Raw genomic sequence first — 14,873 nt, forward strand, 5'->3', positions numbered from 1 at the left:
TTAGACTATATGGAAATTGTTTTATTTGTGAACTATACTAATTCTGCAGCCACAGAACTGTACTTTTATGTTCTTAGTATTTCTGTGGTAGAAAGAACTCTTAGGACATGCTTTTAATATTTATCACGTAAATGAAACAGTTGACATTTTGTTCAAGCTGATTGGACCATTTCCAAGAGAGACTTCCTTCCTGCTCTGTCCATCTTCATGGTTTTCTGTCTAAATTTTCTCTGTAGCTCTTGGAACTCTTCCAAAATTGAGGAGGTTTCTAAATATCTCAATAGCAGTGATTTATTTTCTAGGCATTTCTACTGAATTCCGAAAGTGTCAGGAAGAATAAGAGAAATATCACGAGGATTTGGGGCAATCAAACCATCCTCCTTAAATATAACTGAAAAAATAAGCAGTTAGAAAAAAGGAATTAAGTTACCTTACTGTTTAGAGCAACAGAATACATAAGTGCTAATGTAAATCTTTTAGATTAGCACTTTCAAACTACTGAAGTTCAAGGACCAGATTCTTAATTTCAAGTCTGTAATGGACAACATCTATAAATGAGTACATTTTTTCCATGCATGGCTCAGGTGATTTGAAAGCATTGTGAAATTGCTATACAGGTTCCTAAGTGGTTAATTCAGTTTCTATACATACAGTAGTATTGTAGACCATTATTCACTGTTCATAATGATGCTAGTCTGTTGACCACATGTTAAATAGCGTTGTCGATTCTGAAACCTTATTTTGTTTTTCAGGTCATTGAAGTTGAGAAAAGTGAATGATTTGTTTAGTGTTATATGGCTGTTTAATAGTTTAATGTAGAATATATCTAGCCAAAAGCAGTATTTGTCTGATGATGTACATTCTCAGTTTATAAAAATCAGAGAAATATGCCTCTGGTTTTGGGACTATTGCCAATTTTCAGCATTTTGGATTTCTGAAATAATCTTTTGTATGATTTTACATTTTTGAAACCAGAAATAAAATGAAAATACCAAGTAAAGAACAGTAAAATAAGGAAAATCAGAAACACTAAAAACAAACTTAAAACATTAAAAACTCCTTATTTCATATATAGAATAATGGATTTGTGTTAAAGAAGTATCCAGAGATAAAGTCTAAAAGATTGTCCAGGGATATGATTGATAAGTTGGACATAAGCCATCAAAAAGAATTTGTTTTTTAATTGGTAGACACTGAGAAACAGTTACAAAAGTAATATGAGCTAGATGACTTTTAAGTTAGTTTTGGTGCTTTCTCTCTCTGTATTTTAAAGTAAGATTAATAGAGGGTGTCCTTCAGTGGTGTAAAACACCCAATTCTGAACATCATAGTCAAACACTGTTGAGTTACAAACATCTTAAAAGTAGAACACAGACATATGATGCAATCATTGATATTAGTATTCATTATGCTTTGAAATACTCTTAACACTAAGTATTTCGCAAAAATGTATAATATTCAGATAGTATGTTATTCGGTTGAGTATAATTATGACTTGGGTTGAATTCTGAATCTGCTGTTCATTATTTTAACTTTAGATGTATTATCCTCTTTATTTAGGCTTTGGTTTCTCATCTATAAAGTGAGATATGATACTTTCCTTTTGGGACTCTTACAAAGTTAAATTACTATCAGAATGCACTTGTGTAGACATGCTAGTTATAATTAAGAATATTACCTGCAAATTATGAATATTAGATATTTTTACTGTTGCTGTTGTCATCATGATTGGTAACAGAAGACATTTCATAAAATATATCTAACAAATGTGTAAAATATGGCAGTAAAGAATCAAAAATATACCAATTATTAGGTTATTACCTAATTTAATTGTTTTAGTTTACCTAAATTAATTTTATTTAATTTATATTTTCTCTTTTGTAGTTTATCAGGGAAGATATGAAATACAAAGATGCTACTAATAAACACAGCCATCTGCACAGAGAAGATAAGCATATAACTGTTGAGGATTTATGGAAACAGTGGAAAACATCAGAAGGTAAGACTATTTTAGTGATGTGGATCCCTTATCATCTGTGCTTCTGCCCTGTTAGCTGTTGGCAACTCACTTATTGCATGTGATTTTGCAAAAATTATTTAAATGTATTTTTATGAGACTATATTTTAATAAATAACTTTTCCATTTTTGGTTTTGAAAGGCAGTTTTTATCTTTCTTAGATTTGTTAAACAGGCTATTTTCGGATAATTTGATACTTTATATTAAAATAAGATAATCTCTGAGAACTTAAAATTTTAAAGCATTGTTTCACCTAATGTCATTATTATAAATATTTTATCAAATAAGCATATAAAAATTCTGAGTTTTCTTTTTTTATGGATAGTAGTTTCTTAGGTCCCTATGAGGCCAGAACTCTTAAGCTTTTCATTAAATGAGGCCTTTGTGAAGGAACTATTATAGCCCCATCTCTGTGGGGCTCTGTCCCCTCAGTAGATGCTTAAAACTCCAGCTAGTGCCACACCCTACTTAAATTTTTCCTGTATATATGTACCTACGATAAAGTTTAGTTTCTAAGTTAGGGATAATAAGAGATTAACAACAAATAATAAAATGGAACAGAAATATCAATATATATCAATATACTGTCATAAGAATGTACACGTGGTCTCTTTCATGGAGTGGTAATATACACAGCATGGATGTACTGGACAAAGGAATGATTTATGCACCAGGCTGAACTGCATGGGATTTTATCACACTACTTAGAATGTCAGTTTAAAACTTGTGAATTGTTTATTTTGGAATATTCTATTAATATTTTTGCATCCTGGTAGACTGTTGATAACTAAAACCATGGAAAATGAACTATGAATAAGGGGGAGGATGACTGAAGTTACATGATAAAATTGGGTGATTTATATTTTTTTCCTTTTAGATTGTTAAGTCTTGAATTTACGTTTTGGACAGTAATTTTTAAGGCCCAGAAATCTGTGCCCTAAACTCTCAACTCAGTCACTAATGTTAGGAAACTAAGAATAAAAAGTATAACAGAAACATTCATCCTTTCGAGTTTCAGAGTCACCCAAAATATCTTTTATTTCAATGTTTCTATCCTTTATATAAGTCAGTTATTATTATTACTATTTGTTTTACTTATTTTTGTGGTGCTGTACAGAGGATTGAATACAGGGATTGCTGAGCTATATCACTGTTCCTTGTTATTTTTATTTATTTATTTTTGGTATTGTGCTCTGGGTTTGCAATCAGGACCTTGTGCTCGAAAGGCAGGTGCGGTGCCACTGAGCTAAAATCCCCGGCCCCCTTGTTATTTTTATTTTGAAGTAGTCTCACTAGGTTACTCAGGCTGCCCTTGAACTTGTGATCTTCCTGCCTCAGCCTCCAGAATAACTGGGATTGCAGGTGTATGCCACCGTTTCTAGCAAAAATCAAGCATTTATGTTGTGCCATGTATTTTTCTCCTAAAATTTGAATAATGAAATTGTTAGGAAGATAGGATACATTACCAAATAGAAATATAAAGAAGTAGCAAAGTTTTCTGGATGTTAATGGTAATATTTGGAAATGGGAAAATACAGAAAATGATTTCACCAATTCTCAGCATTTTTCTTAATGTAGAAGGTTCATAGTTGCTTACATGTTTATCTTCACTTTAAAAAAAATGAAAAATATACTGGGAAAAGAAAAGGAAAGAAGGAAGAAACACATCACTGACTTAAAGATACAGGGATTTAAAAATATGTTTCCTTTTTCCTTTCTACATCATTTTAAGATAATAAGAATTTGGAAAAGAATAAGAATAGAATGAAATGAATATAAATGAATAAAGGTACTGGGATAGTAGAAAACTTGAGTACCCGACTTTATATGAAATATTTTACCAGTACTTAGGTACTATAAACTACTTACCAGATCAATTATTTAAATATAAGATGACCAAAAATTGCATATTTTTTCAGTAATTTTTATGAGACAATATAACAGGAAATTTAAAAGTGACAGTTTTATCAAATTAATTCAGTATAAGTCTACTGACCGAAATGACCCCTGGCCAAGTGGTGCCCGGGATGGTCAGTACATGAACAAGTGCTTTGCCTGAGTGGTGCTTGGGGTCAGCTGTTAAGTGGTTAAGTAAGTTGGAGCTCTGTTACAGTCTGTTGCTACTAGTAATTAACTGTCTTTTAATGAAAGAATAAGTATTTTGCTGCATAACTCTCATGCTATTGCTTGGTTCAGTTAACCATCATCGCTGGCCTGGAAGTTTTAAATTTAATTTGTTCCCTCTGCTAACGATAATTTTAGTCTACGAAATAAACTGGTAATACATTGCTAAACAAGGGAAAAAAGCATAGAGATTTATTAATGTGCATCAGAATGAAAGCCTTACACAATGTATGAGACTCAAGGAGGGGAAAGGGCTGAACTTTATGTAGCGCTGAACAGAGGGATAGGGGTGTGGACTTCTGGGGGAAAGTGAGGTGACCCATGCTGTGGAAGGTTGGGTGGAGCATGTACACCCAAGACTGACTGTCTTGTTATCAGACATCTCCCAGGTGACTAAGGGACCGGGCCACTTGACAGATTCTTGGTTCTCTTTATCTGAAAAAAATCTTTCCTGGGTAATAAGGGGACTATGAAATAGAAATGCCTCTGTTTACCCTTGCTGTTTACTTTACTAATACAGACAGAGGTACTTGTCTTTTCACAAAAGAACAGCTTTTCATAGCCATTCCTGTGTATGCAGAGGCCTCTAGTTGATACGAATAAATGAAATATATCAAAGAAATATAATTTGAGCTGCAATATATTATTCCCCTCACATTATCCCTGTGACTTGCTGTGGTTTAATTCTTCACCTAGCAAAGTAATCTATTTAAAGTATAAATCTATCTGTTCAGTACTGTCATGGTGCAGAAAAAAGCCAAAATCTTTACAAAAACCTGTCCTCTCCTCCCACTTCGTGATCTCTTACCTTTCTGTCCATCTGTCGAGCTCACTACTCTACCAAGTCAGACCCTTGTTGTTCCACAAGCAGGAAAGCAAATGTCCCCATGGTTAGCTTGTTTGCATCTGTTAGTTCCACTTAAGCTTTTACCAAAGGCCATGCTCTTTCATTGAAGCCTCCTCTGGCTACCCTGTTTAAAATAGCAGACCACACTCTCTAATTTTACCCTTTTTCCTCCCTAGCACTCCATGTCCTCTTTACTCGGCTTTATACCTTAAATATTTACACTGTTCATGTTTGTTTTCCTTTTTTCTTTTCTCCCTGCACTGTAAGCATCACAGAGCAGAAGATTTTGTCTGTTTTGTTTATTAATATATCCCTCAATGAGACTGTACCCTAACACTTCTGTTGGTTTCCCACCCTCATCACTTTGTTGAGCTCTTTTATCATCTGTGAAAATACTTTCACTGTTTTTATTTTATTTTTTAAGTTTACAGCCTTTTCAAGGTAATTAATCTCTTAGGCCTCCTCACCCCCAAGTTTTCACGTTAATCTTCACCCTCTAAGATCTTACCATTGTGACAGTGAAAATATTTCCTCTTAAATCCAAATTGTTGACCTAAGTTATCTACTGTCAGTGTCCGTTCATCCAAGCTCCAGTTTTCCACATAACCCTGGCAGTTGTCAGTCTCAGGATTTCTACAGCACAGCTGCATGGAAGAAAGGGGAAAAGTCACATGACAGAATCAAGTGTTATGAATCTCCCAACAAACTTTACAGTGACTTAACTTTTTAACCGTCTATTTATAAAGCAGTCATGTAAGGGTAAAGTTTTGTTGCTGGAGACAGTGGTATGACGGGCAGGTTGAACATATGGCGTTCTGCTTGTTATCTGTTATGTTTTGTTTCTGCTTAAGATTTCTCTTCCAAAACAGATGGTTCTTCTGAAAAGGTTTGAATATTGCTGAAGAAGAGATTAAAATGAGCCTCCAGCAATAATGTGTAATTCAAGATTATTTAGTTGAATGTATAAAATACTGTGTGTACGCATGTGTGTGTGCGCGCCCAGAGGCGCACATGTGCACACACACATTCATTCTCTGCCCATCATTGCTGTCTCCAAAGGTTAGAGCAGTATTCATTTGGAGCAAAATGAAATATTCGGTAAATATTTATTGAATGAATGAAAGTATAATGTCTCTTGAACATTGAATATTCCGTAATTGTTCATCAGATATTTTGAGTACAGGCATTTTTGTTATGATGTAATACATGCATTCCTGAAAAACTTACATTTTATAAAATTAACTTAAAAATGACAGTTTATGAGAAAAAATGTGAGTAAAGCAGACTACTGGGACCAGTTCAACTTTGTAACCAGAGTACTGATAGTACTAATAAAAATACTAGTACTTGTAAAAAAGAAACTTTACATTTCTAAGCAGTAAATAATATAGTAGATATGAGAATGTATGTTGGAAATAATACATGAAGATAACTTAATTGAAGGGGTACTGTATTAGGGTCGAGGCTGTTGAAAATTGAAGAGAAAGGGAAAATGCATAAAGAGAGAACTGAACAACAAACATTTCCAAGACACATGTGCCTGGACAGAGCCTCTTGTAGTGGTGGCTAGTGTACTTTCTATTTGCTGTTTGTTGCTTGGTGATATGAAATGATAGCATGCTTGGAAAAGTCACATATGAAATGATGTAACTTTTATATTATATTGACGTGATCCCTAATTACCAGTTGTATCTAAACTAATTTCATGTTTTGAAGCACATGCAGCAGCATAATAGTTTATTATGTACTAAGCAGGCATTTCCCTGGACCTGCATATTGAAGCTGAGTTAAATATTGGTCTGGGAAGTGCAGGAGAATTAGACCATAGATTGTTGCACCCTTATGGTGCACTTTCATTAGTTACCAGAACATTAGCTGGAAGTGAAAATGAGGCCTGGGGGTGTAGCTCAGTTGCAGAGTGCTTTCCCAACATATACAAAGCCCTGGGTAGAGCCCCAGCAGTAAGGGGGAAAAAAGAGGGTTAGGTAACAAACAGAAGTAAAAATGGAGGTGGCATGCTGTGTAGCAGGTGAGGACAAGCTATGTAATTTTAAATCCTGGGTGGTCTATTTATACACATTGAAACATTGTATCCCTTTTTAAAATTCACTTATAAAATGTGTTTCTTCTATTTTATTACATGAGTAATGTACTGAGAGTGCTCCCATACTTTCTGGCACACCCAATAGAAACTTATTAGATGTTGATTACTCTATGTATTAAAATTGTGTAAGGTAAAGTGTCCGTATTTAAAATTTTACTCTGTTTTTGATTCAGTCTCGTAATACTCATCAATAAAATTGAACATCATAGTGTGGAAATGATGGTGAAAAGTACCCAAGATGTTTTTGGAATATTGTTATCTGGGAAGAAAAGCAATATTATGTTATACAGAAATTGATTCTGACCTCACAGAAAAATTTCAGTGGTGACCTGAATGCCATTTTTTTTCTGTGTGTGGATAGAATACATAGTCAAGTTGCATTTGGCAATAGTCCAATATAAATAAAACCCATTTAAAAAAAACTAATAGTAAGTTTCAGGTAGATTTGGATAAACTGTGTGAATTGTGGGAATTACTGTACATAGTAGCAAGATACCTAATAAAGGAAAGTGTAGATAGAAAATAATTTGTTATGTACAACATTTAGTGACTATGATAGATTAAAAGCCTTGACAACTGTGAGGTAATTTTTCTATCAGCATGGGTGTCTTCTTACCTAAGATAATTATGTAAATTTAGCCTTTACAAATTAAACCGATATTTGGAATTAGGAGGGTTTCATTTTTTTTCTTACAAAGATTTTATTTTGAAATCAAGATAATTGTAGGTGTTTAAAAATGGTTGTCTTTAAGTGTATATAAAGCCTAGATAAAAAGTAATCATGAATATTTTCTTTCTGTTAGGACAGCAAAAATTTTGTAAACATTGCATAAAAGGAAATATAAAGGAAAAATTCTTGACCATGGATGTCAACTTCCTAAGAATGAGGGGAATTATAAATATTTCCTTTATATAGGCCCATTTTATCCAGTGTTTTTCTTCTGGTTATGAAATTTCAAGTGGGTTTCCAAATAATGATAAAATTTACTGGCTCTTTTAGGTATATGTGATTGGTTTTTACATAGAGGCTAAAATGAAAAAAATTTGTAAATGGATCAGTGCATATTGTTTAGCATCATCAGCAGAGTAACACAAAACATAAGCCTTGCAGAAAATAAGGTAACATTATTTTTATGGCAGCCATCAACAAAATATTTATTTGTATTTTTACAGTATGGAGTAATAGTCACTAGTAGGATACAAGGCAGGTAAAGCTTTTCAGCCCAAGAGCTTAACACTATTTTGCATATTCACAGTTCGAAAGTTAAATAGTAATACAATGTTTGGTTAAATCCTTCATAAGCGGTTCTATTTTAGAAGTTTAGAAGAATGGACAGTTTGTTATGGGGAAGGCTTCAAAGAAGAGATGACTTCTCAGCAAGATTTTAAAAGGCGTAGAATTTTCTTAGAAATGAGAAAGAGGCATATATAGATTAACATATTAACACGAGTCAGTTAGTAGGTATAATTGTATATAAATGCTAAGAAGCCCATTTACAACCAGAAATTAGTCACTTTTACTGTATGTGAGATAAGTCACTTTTAATACTTGTTTTTTGCTATTAATATGAAGTGTTTAACCTGTCATCTGTTAAGTGCGGATGAAGTTGTTTGCCACATAGGTTGTTGAGATGGAATGAGTTCTATGTGAAGTACTTGGAACAGTTCCTAGCACTCAGAGTGTCTGTTATCTTTGGTTCTTAGAGTTCTGTGATCATGGCCTGTTTATGGGGTATTGGAAGTGGATTGAGCTGGAGAATAGTGATCAGTCACAGAGGGGGACAATGTTTAAACCTGCTCTTATGAGAGGCAGTTAAGAGTCCACTCATGTACTAGTGCTGATCAATTCATAGTGGCCGTCTAGGGCACTTATTAAGGATGTTTGGTTTTTGTCTGGTCTCAGTAACAAAGAAGGATATTATTGTAGCAATTACTAATTAATAGTAATTATTGCGTGCTTGGGAGGTGGTAGTATATCTAACGTTTTTATTATCACACAAAATGTTAGAAGCTCTTGGAGCTTCTCATTTTAGAGAGTCATGTAATATGGAAGAGTTATAGGAAGATGGATTCATTATAGGCAGGCAGACCACCATTGAGTCTAATATCGTATAGAAAAATAAAGTATAATGATTTCTGAGAAATGTTTTAAGCAAAGACTTGGATGAACTTGCCCTTGTGTGTAGAATAAATTCAAGGTTTTTACTCCTTGTGATTTTGGACCCACTGGGCTTGAGGGAATTCATTTAATTTTCATACAATAAGTATTTTTTATTAAATGTTTATTATGAATAGAGCATTGTCTTAGATACTAAGGATACATAGGTGAGGAATGTGTTCTGTCCTCCACATGTCCACAGTCTACTGGTAAAGAAAGATCTGTTAACAAGTCATTAAACGGATGTGTTATGATCTGTAATTGAGATTATATAGAAGAAATTGTGGGATAATAGCAGGAAAAGGACATCTGTCTGTCTTCAGAGGTTAAGGAAGCCCAGGGGAATTGCATTAGGGGACATTTACTTTTCATCTATTGTTATCTCTTCACTGGAAAGCACTCCTCCTGGATTAGTAGCTCTGGATATTTGTAATATAGCACATTAAAAAGATGCAACCTGTTAATATGCTGCAAATGCTTGTGCTGTTTTAATAAATTATATTTTAATTATTTTCATCTTCCATACATTATTTTTACATTTTTTAGTTTTAGAAGAAGCTCTTATTATCAGTAAGAGACATCAATAGAATATTGGGTTTTCATCACCCACAGAAAGCAATTTATATAAGGGAAGGCCTGTTCTTGAGGTAGAGTCTGGTTTCATAATGTCCAAAGTCATCATTTGTACCACTAACAAAAGGTATTTTGTAGTTAGAGTCTGTGTAAAGTATAGGTGATGCAAACATTGTTCGTTTACTCTATTAACTAATATTTAAGAGAATTTTTTGTAACTTTTGCTATGAAAATAGCATAACCATTTCTTGATCAGTTTATGCATTAGGCAAACACTTCTGTATTAATGAGTTGATTTTAAATACTAAATGTGCCTTTTATTTTTTATAATAAAAAGCTTTTGAGTTATAAAATTATCCAGATGAAGTTAAAACACTCAAGTAAGTGCTGAGAAGTCTTAATTATGATTCCATGTTAGCATTTCAGTGTTTCTGTTCCTTTCATTTCAGATCTACTCATGAAGCTTGTTTTGGTTTTCTTGGTTTTCTTTCCTACTTCTCTTTCTCTTGGAATATTGATGTTCATTTTCTTTTTCTCCAGGGCACTTCACTGTTGGCGATGTGGTTTATTACACATACCAATTTGCCAGGATTAATTATGACCTTTTAATTTGTAAAATATACTTCACTGTGAGACAACTGTCTTTTTTTAAAAAAATAGACTGTTTTTGTTTTACTCTGAAATGGAGATCACCTCAAAAGAACATGCAAAGACTAAATAAACTGCCTATCACTTCTCTCTGTACTCTAGAAAATTTGACCATTTCTCCTCTGTAGGAACATATGAAATAAATGTTTTGAGCCTATTTTTCTGATATAACAAGTTATCCACTATATAATGATATGAGGATTTCCAATGACTTAAGGAAGCACTATTAAGATTGTTTGTGAATTTGCCTATGATTTTCTGTACACCTGAATTATTCTACATTTCTCCTCTGCTATGTTCACAGACTCAAGGGATACCTCAAGTTTGGAGTACAGTAACAGAACCTTCTGCAGAAGGTAAAAATAAGGACTGTCCAGTTTTCACTGTTTGTGATGGACTATCTAGAAAACAGCAGGCTTTTTTAACACCATATTTTTCTTTACTTCCTTTCTGCCCTTTCCCCAACATTTGGGAATCAGTTGCATATCGTTATGTGTTGAATTTTGCTCTGGCATTCCTTGGTTTGGGAAGGGAGTGGGGAAGAGGGACTCTGGATATACGATCTTGATGTTCAAGTATATGTTATAGTAGGAGATTCACTATATAAAATTCTACTTCACATGAAATAAATATTTTTTTATTCTGCTTTTGAATAAAATCTTTTTTTGTTGATAATATTGTTCTTTTCAAAGAGTCAATTTTAAAAAGCTTTTCTTTTTTGTTGTCAAACAAGTCAGGCTTACTTATTTCTTTTTTCCTATTCAAACAAACGAAACTACATTTTAGAAGCAACTGTAATAGAAATAACAAATTTCAAATAACAACAAAAAAGAAATTTGTAAGTGTTAGCCAGGCTTTTCAATTTGAATATGAGCTTGGCTCATTTTTAAAAAGTATAACATTTCTGTTCTTCTGAAGTACATATCTATATACATATGTCATATCACATATATAAATACATAGTACAGAAGAAATGCATGATAAAATGTAGCATAAAATACATACTCTGTGTATATATTTTGTATATAGAAATCTTTTAACTCTGGATGATTAGTCTGGGTGAAATCACATAACTCTTATAGTCTTTAAGTTTTTCATCTGGTTTCATATTTTAAAGGTAAGATCTTCATAAGAGGTCCTCAGTGAGGATTCCCCTAACATGTGGATAATCTTCAGTTTCTCTTCCTTGAGCGTGGCTTATTCCACAATGTTCAAAATAATGGACCACTTAGATATTTTTAAAAATTTCATAGTGTTTCATATTAGCTACTTAATTATTATGTTGAAGTTCTGAGTCTGGATTAGTCTGATAAAATGGCACAGAAGAGGTCAGTATCTCATTGGAAGAAATTTTGTTTTTACTTTCATCATTAACTTTTTCCTTACCATATAGTCAGAAAAACAAAGAAGTGTTCATCATTCCTATCTTATAGCTTTGTAATGGTTATGCTCCATAAACAAAATTAGTAATACAGAGTTGTGATTCACTCACGTAAAGGTATAATAGTTCCAGTTATATGATTTGAAAATTCATGAATAGAAGGAAAAGAAAAGAAAAGAGAATAGCCTTGTCAGAATACTGGTAATAAAGCCAGGAGTTGACTGATGAATTCAGTAATGGGCCTCAGAGATATGGAAGGAAAATCAGGAAGGGACAGTGTCATGAACATCGAGAGAAGAGAGTATTTTCAATAGGGTAAGTTGAAAAGTTGAGGACATGACCTGACATAGTACAAACTCTCTGTCGTGGGTCCTCATGAGGAATGTAATTTTTAGGCCTCCCTTATAAGAGTACATGTATTCCTGAGCAGAGGTTTTGTGTTTGTCCTGTGACTGATTTTGTTTCTTCCTTTGCTTATCTTTAATAGCTATTATTAAGGATCTCATGTATATTTTGTTCATGCTCAAACCTCAGCTTCATTTTTTTTTCCTGGCTGATTAACATCTTTCACTTTATATTCTCTTTACATTGTATAATTTGTTTTTAAAGAATTTATTTTCTGCTCCCTCTCCACCACCTTCCCATCCCCAAATAGTAGAAGATAGAGGAAAGACAAAAGTGGCTAATAGTTGAATAAGAGAAATATGATACATGGAAAAATGATTAGACTCAGCAAGAAAAAAGGTCATTAGATAACCCTTAGAAAATTAATTTAAACATTGAAATGGGGAACAAGGACAAAAAAAAAGAAAACAAGATTTTTACGTGGAAGTAACTCACGTGCCCATCATGGATGAATGGATAAGTAAAATTGTGGAATGTAATACAGAGGAATATTACTTAGTTCTAAAGAGGAAGGCGGTGCTGACAAGTGCAACATGGCTGACCCTTGATGACATTACGCTAAATGAAACAAGTTAACGTAGAGATATGAATACCGTGTAGTTGTTTATAGGAGGTACTTAGAATAGCAGTTTCAGTTAGAATTACAGTTAGTTACAATTAATTAGACAATTACAATTAATTAGAGTAGAATTACAGTCTTTGAATAGAATTTCAGTTTTGCAAGATGAGAGTTCTGGAGATGGATTGTGGTCATGATAGCATAATAATGTGGATATACTTGATGCCACTAGGTTACATACTTAAAATGGGTTAAGGGCTGGGAATTTGGCTCAGTGGTCCCAACGCCTGCCTTGCAAGCACAAGGACCTGAATTTAACTCTGGTACCCCCAAAAAAGTGTGTGGGGGGGTTAAGACGGTAAAATTTGTGTTATATGTATTGCATCATAATTTTTAAAAAGTTGAGACAATGAGTAGATATAAAGTAGAAACAGTGGGCAACACCCTGTTTTAGGGAAAAGCGAGAAAATTTAGGGAAATTGAATGGGTAGCACAATCAACTAAAGGGATTTTGTTACAGGAACTGGTAGATCTGTGTGTGCCTAAAAAGCGGGGTAGGGGAAGCACTCTAAACAATTCAATTCAGGAAGTTTTGTTTTTTTTTTTTAAATATGTGTAGGAATTGGTTTTAACATCTTCCATTTAACATCAGCATCTGTTTTCTTCTTGGATAATTTTGTTGGTTCATGGATTGAAAAGATTTTGTTAGGTTAATAAAAATGTAAGCTCAGGCAAGAAACTAACAAAACAGTTCTTCATTGATGAATGAAGAGCAGCAGATGATAGTGACTCAGACATGTCACTAACCATTTTCAGTTGCTTTATAGAATTTATTTCCAGTGAAGAATTTGAGTACGAGCCCTCGTTAAACAACGTATTAAACTTTTTGGAAAGGGATGGGGGTGGGATCGGAAAGGGGAAAATGGAGGGCTAAGTAATTAGGGAGTCCCAAGAAATTCTTTACCTTATAAATTGGCGTATGCATTTGTTTGGTTTCTCAATTATATATATTGCAGGCAAATGGAATTCTAACATCATTTTCCATGTTTTTACCAGTACCAAATATTTTTTGGCAGAATTTTAACAATAGTTCTACAGCTCTCCTACAGTGAATAATAATAGGTTTCTGTGTAGTAGCTGCACACCCACTGATCCAGAACCTGTGACCTTAGCAAAGGTAAGCATAACCTAGATTGCAGTGTGAGATAGCTGAAGATGATAAGCTATGACAGTTGTGTAAATTATCTCATCTGTTTTTAATGAGCATGCTTAATTGCACGAATCTGACCATGACATTAGATTCTTTTAAATGTGTAATTGGAATCTTTGAAAGAGGGAACATTAAGTTCTAAGTCAACATATATTTTAAGACTAGGTCTAGATTTGTTGAATAGTTTTTAGAAAAGCTTAGAGAAATAACTACATTTAGTATTGGAGGCTGAATTTATCACAAAACTAAATAAATGCCCAATAAATTTCTGGGCATAGCTGATTGTTCATCATGCTTTGTTGAGTGGCTTTAAATTATATTGTGTCATTTTTTTCCTATAGACCTTTATTTTTAAAAATTGAGCAGTTTGTTGTAGTAAGTCCTCTTTCGTTGTGTGTGGCAAGAGATAGTGACTCAAATTATCTCAAGAAATGAGAAATTTGTTGTAAGGATACTTGATTACTAATGATTTGATTGATTTCAAGTGACAAAAATCAGATTAACTTGCTCATTCATTATCAAGAATTTAGTTCTATATGTGGCAGGCATTATTCTAGATTTGGGATGCAATAGTGAACAAATAGATGTCCTTCCTCATTTATGGAGTTAACACTTTTAGGGAGACAGTCAACTAGTTTGAATGTATATGGTTCTGTATAAATTCATACACACCACACAGCTGTTGGCTGTAGATAAGTTATGGGATAAAAATAAATCGGGATAGGGCCAGGAATTTAGCTCAGTGGTTCCACCGCCTGCCTTGCAAGTGTGATCGAAGGACCCAAGTTTGATCCCTGGTACAAAAAAAAAAAAAAAAAAAAAAAAAAAAAAAAAAGGAAAAAAACC

The 14,873-nt window shown here is 33.4% G+C and overlaps 1 protein-coding gene across 1 annotated transcript in view; it reads left to right on the forward strand.

Moving 5' to 3' along the window:
• Positions 1-14,873, forward strand: part of Stim2 (stromal interaction molecule 2) — a 106,492-nt gene that overhangs the window by 43,231 nt on the left and 48,388 nt on the right. The window contains exon 3 of the mRNA XM_010608459.2: positions 1,885-1,999. Within this exon, the coding sequence (XP_010606761.1) occupies positions 1,885-1,999 (115 nt within the window). The remainder of the gene's footprint in view (positions 1-1,884; positions 2,000-14,873) is intronic.

This window comes from Fukomys damarensis, unplaced genomic scaffold, assembly GCF_012274545.1.
Source record: "Fukomys damarensis isolate Sample0158 unplaced genomic scaffold, DMR_v1.0_HiC HiC_scaffold_35, whole genome shotgun sequence".
NCBI classification, from domain to species: Eukaryota; Metazoa; Chordata; class Mammalia; order Rodentia; family Bathyergidae; genus Fukomys; species Fukomys damarensis.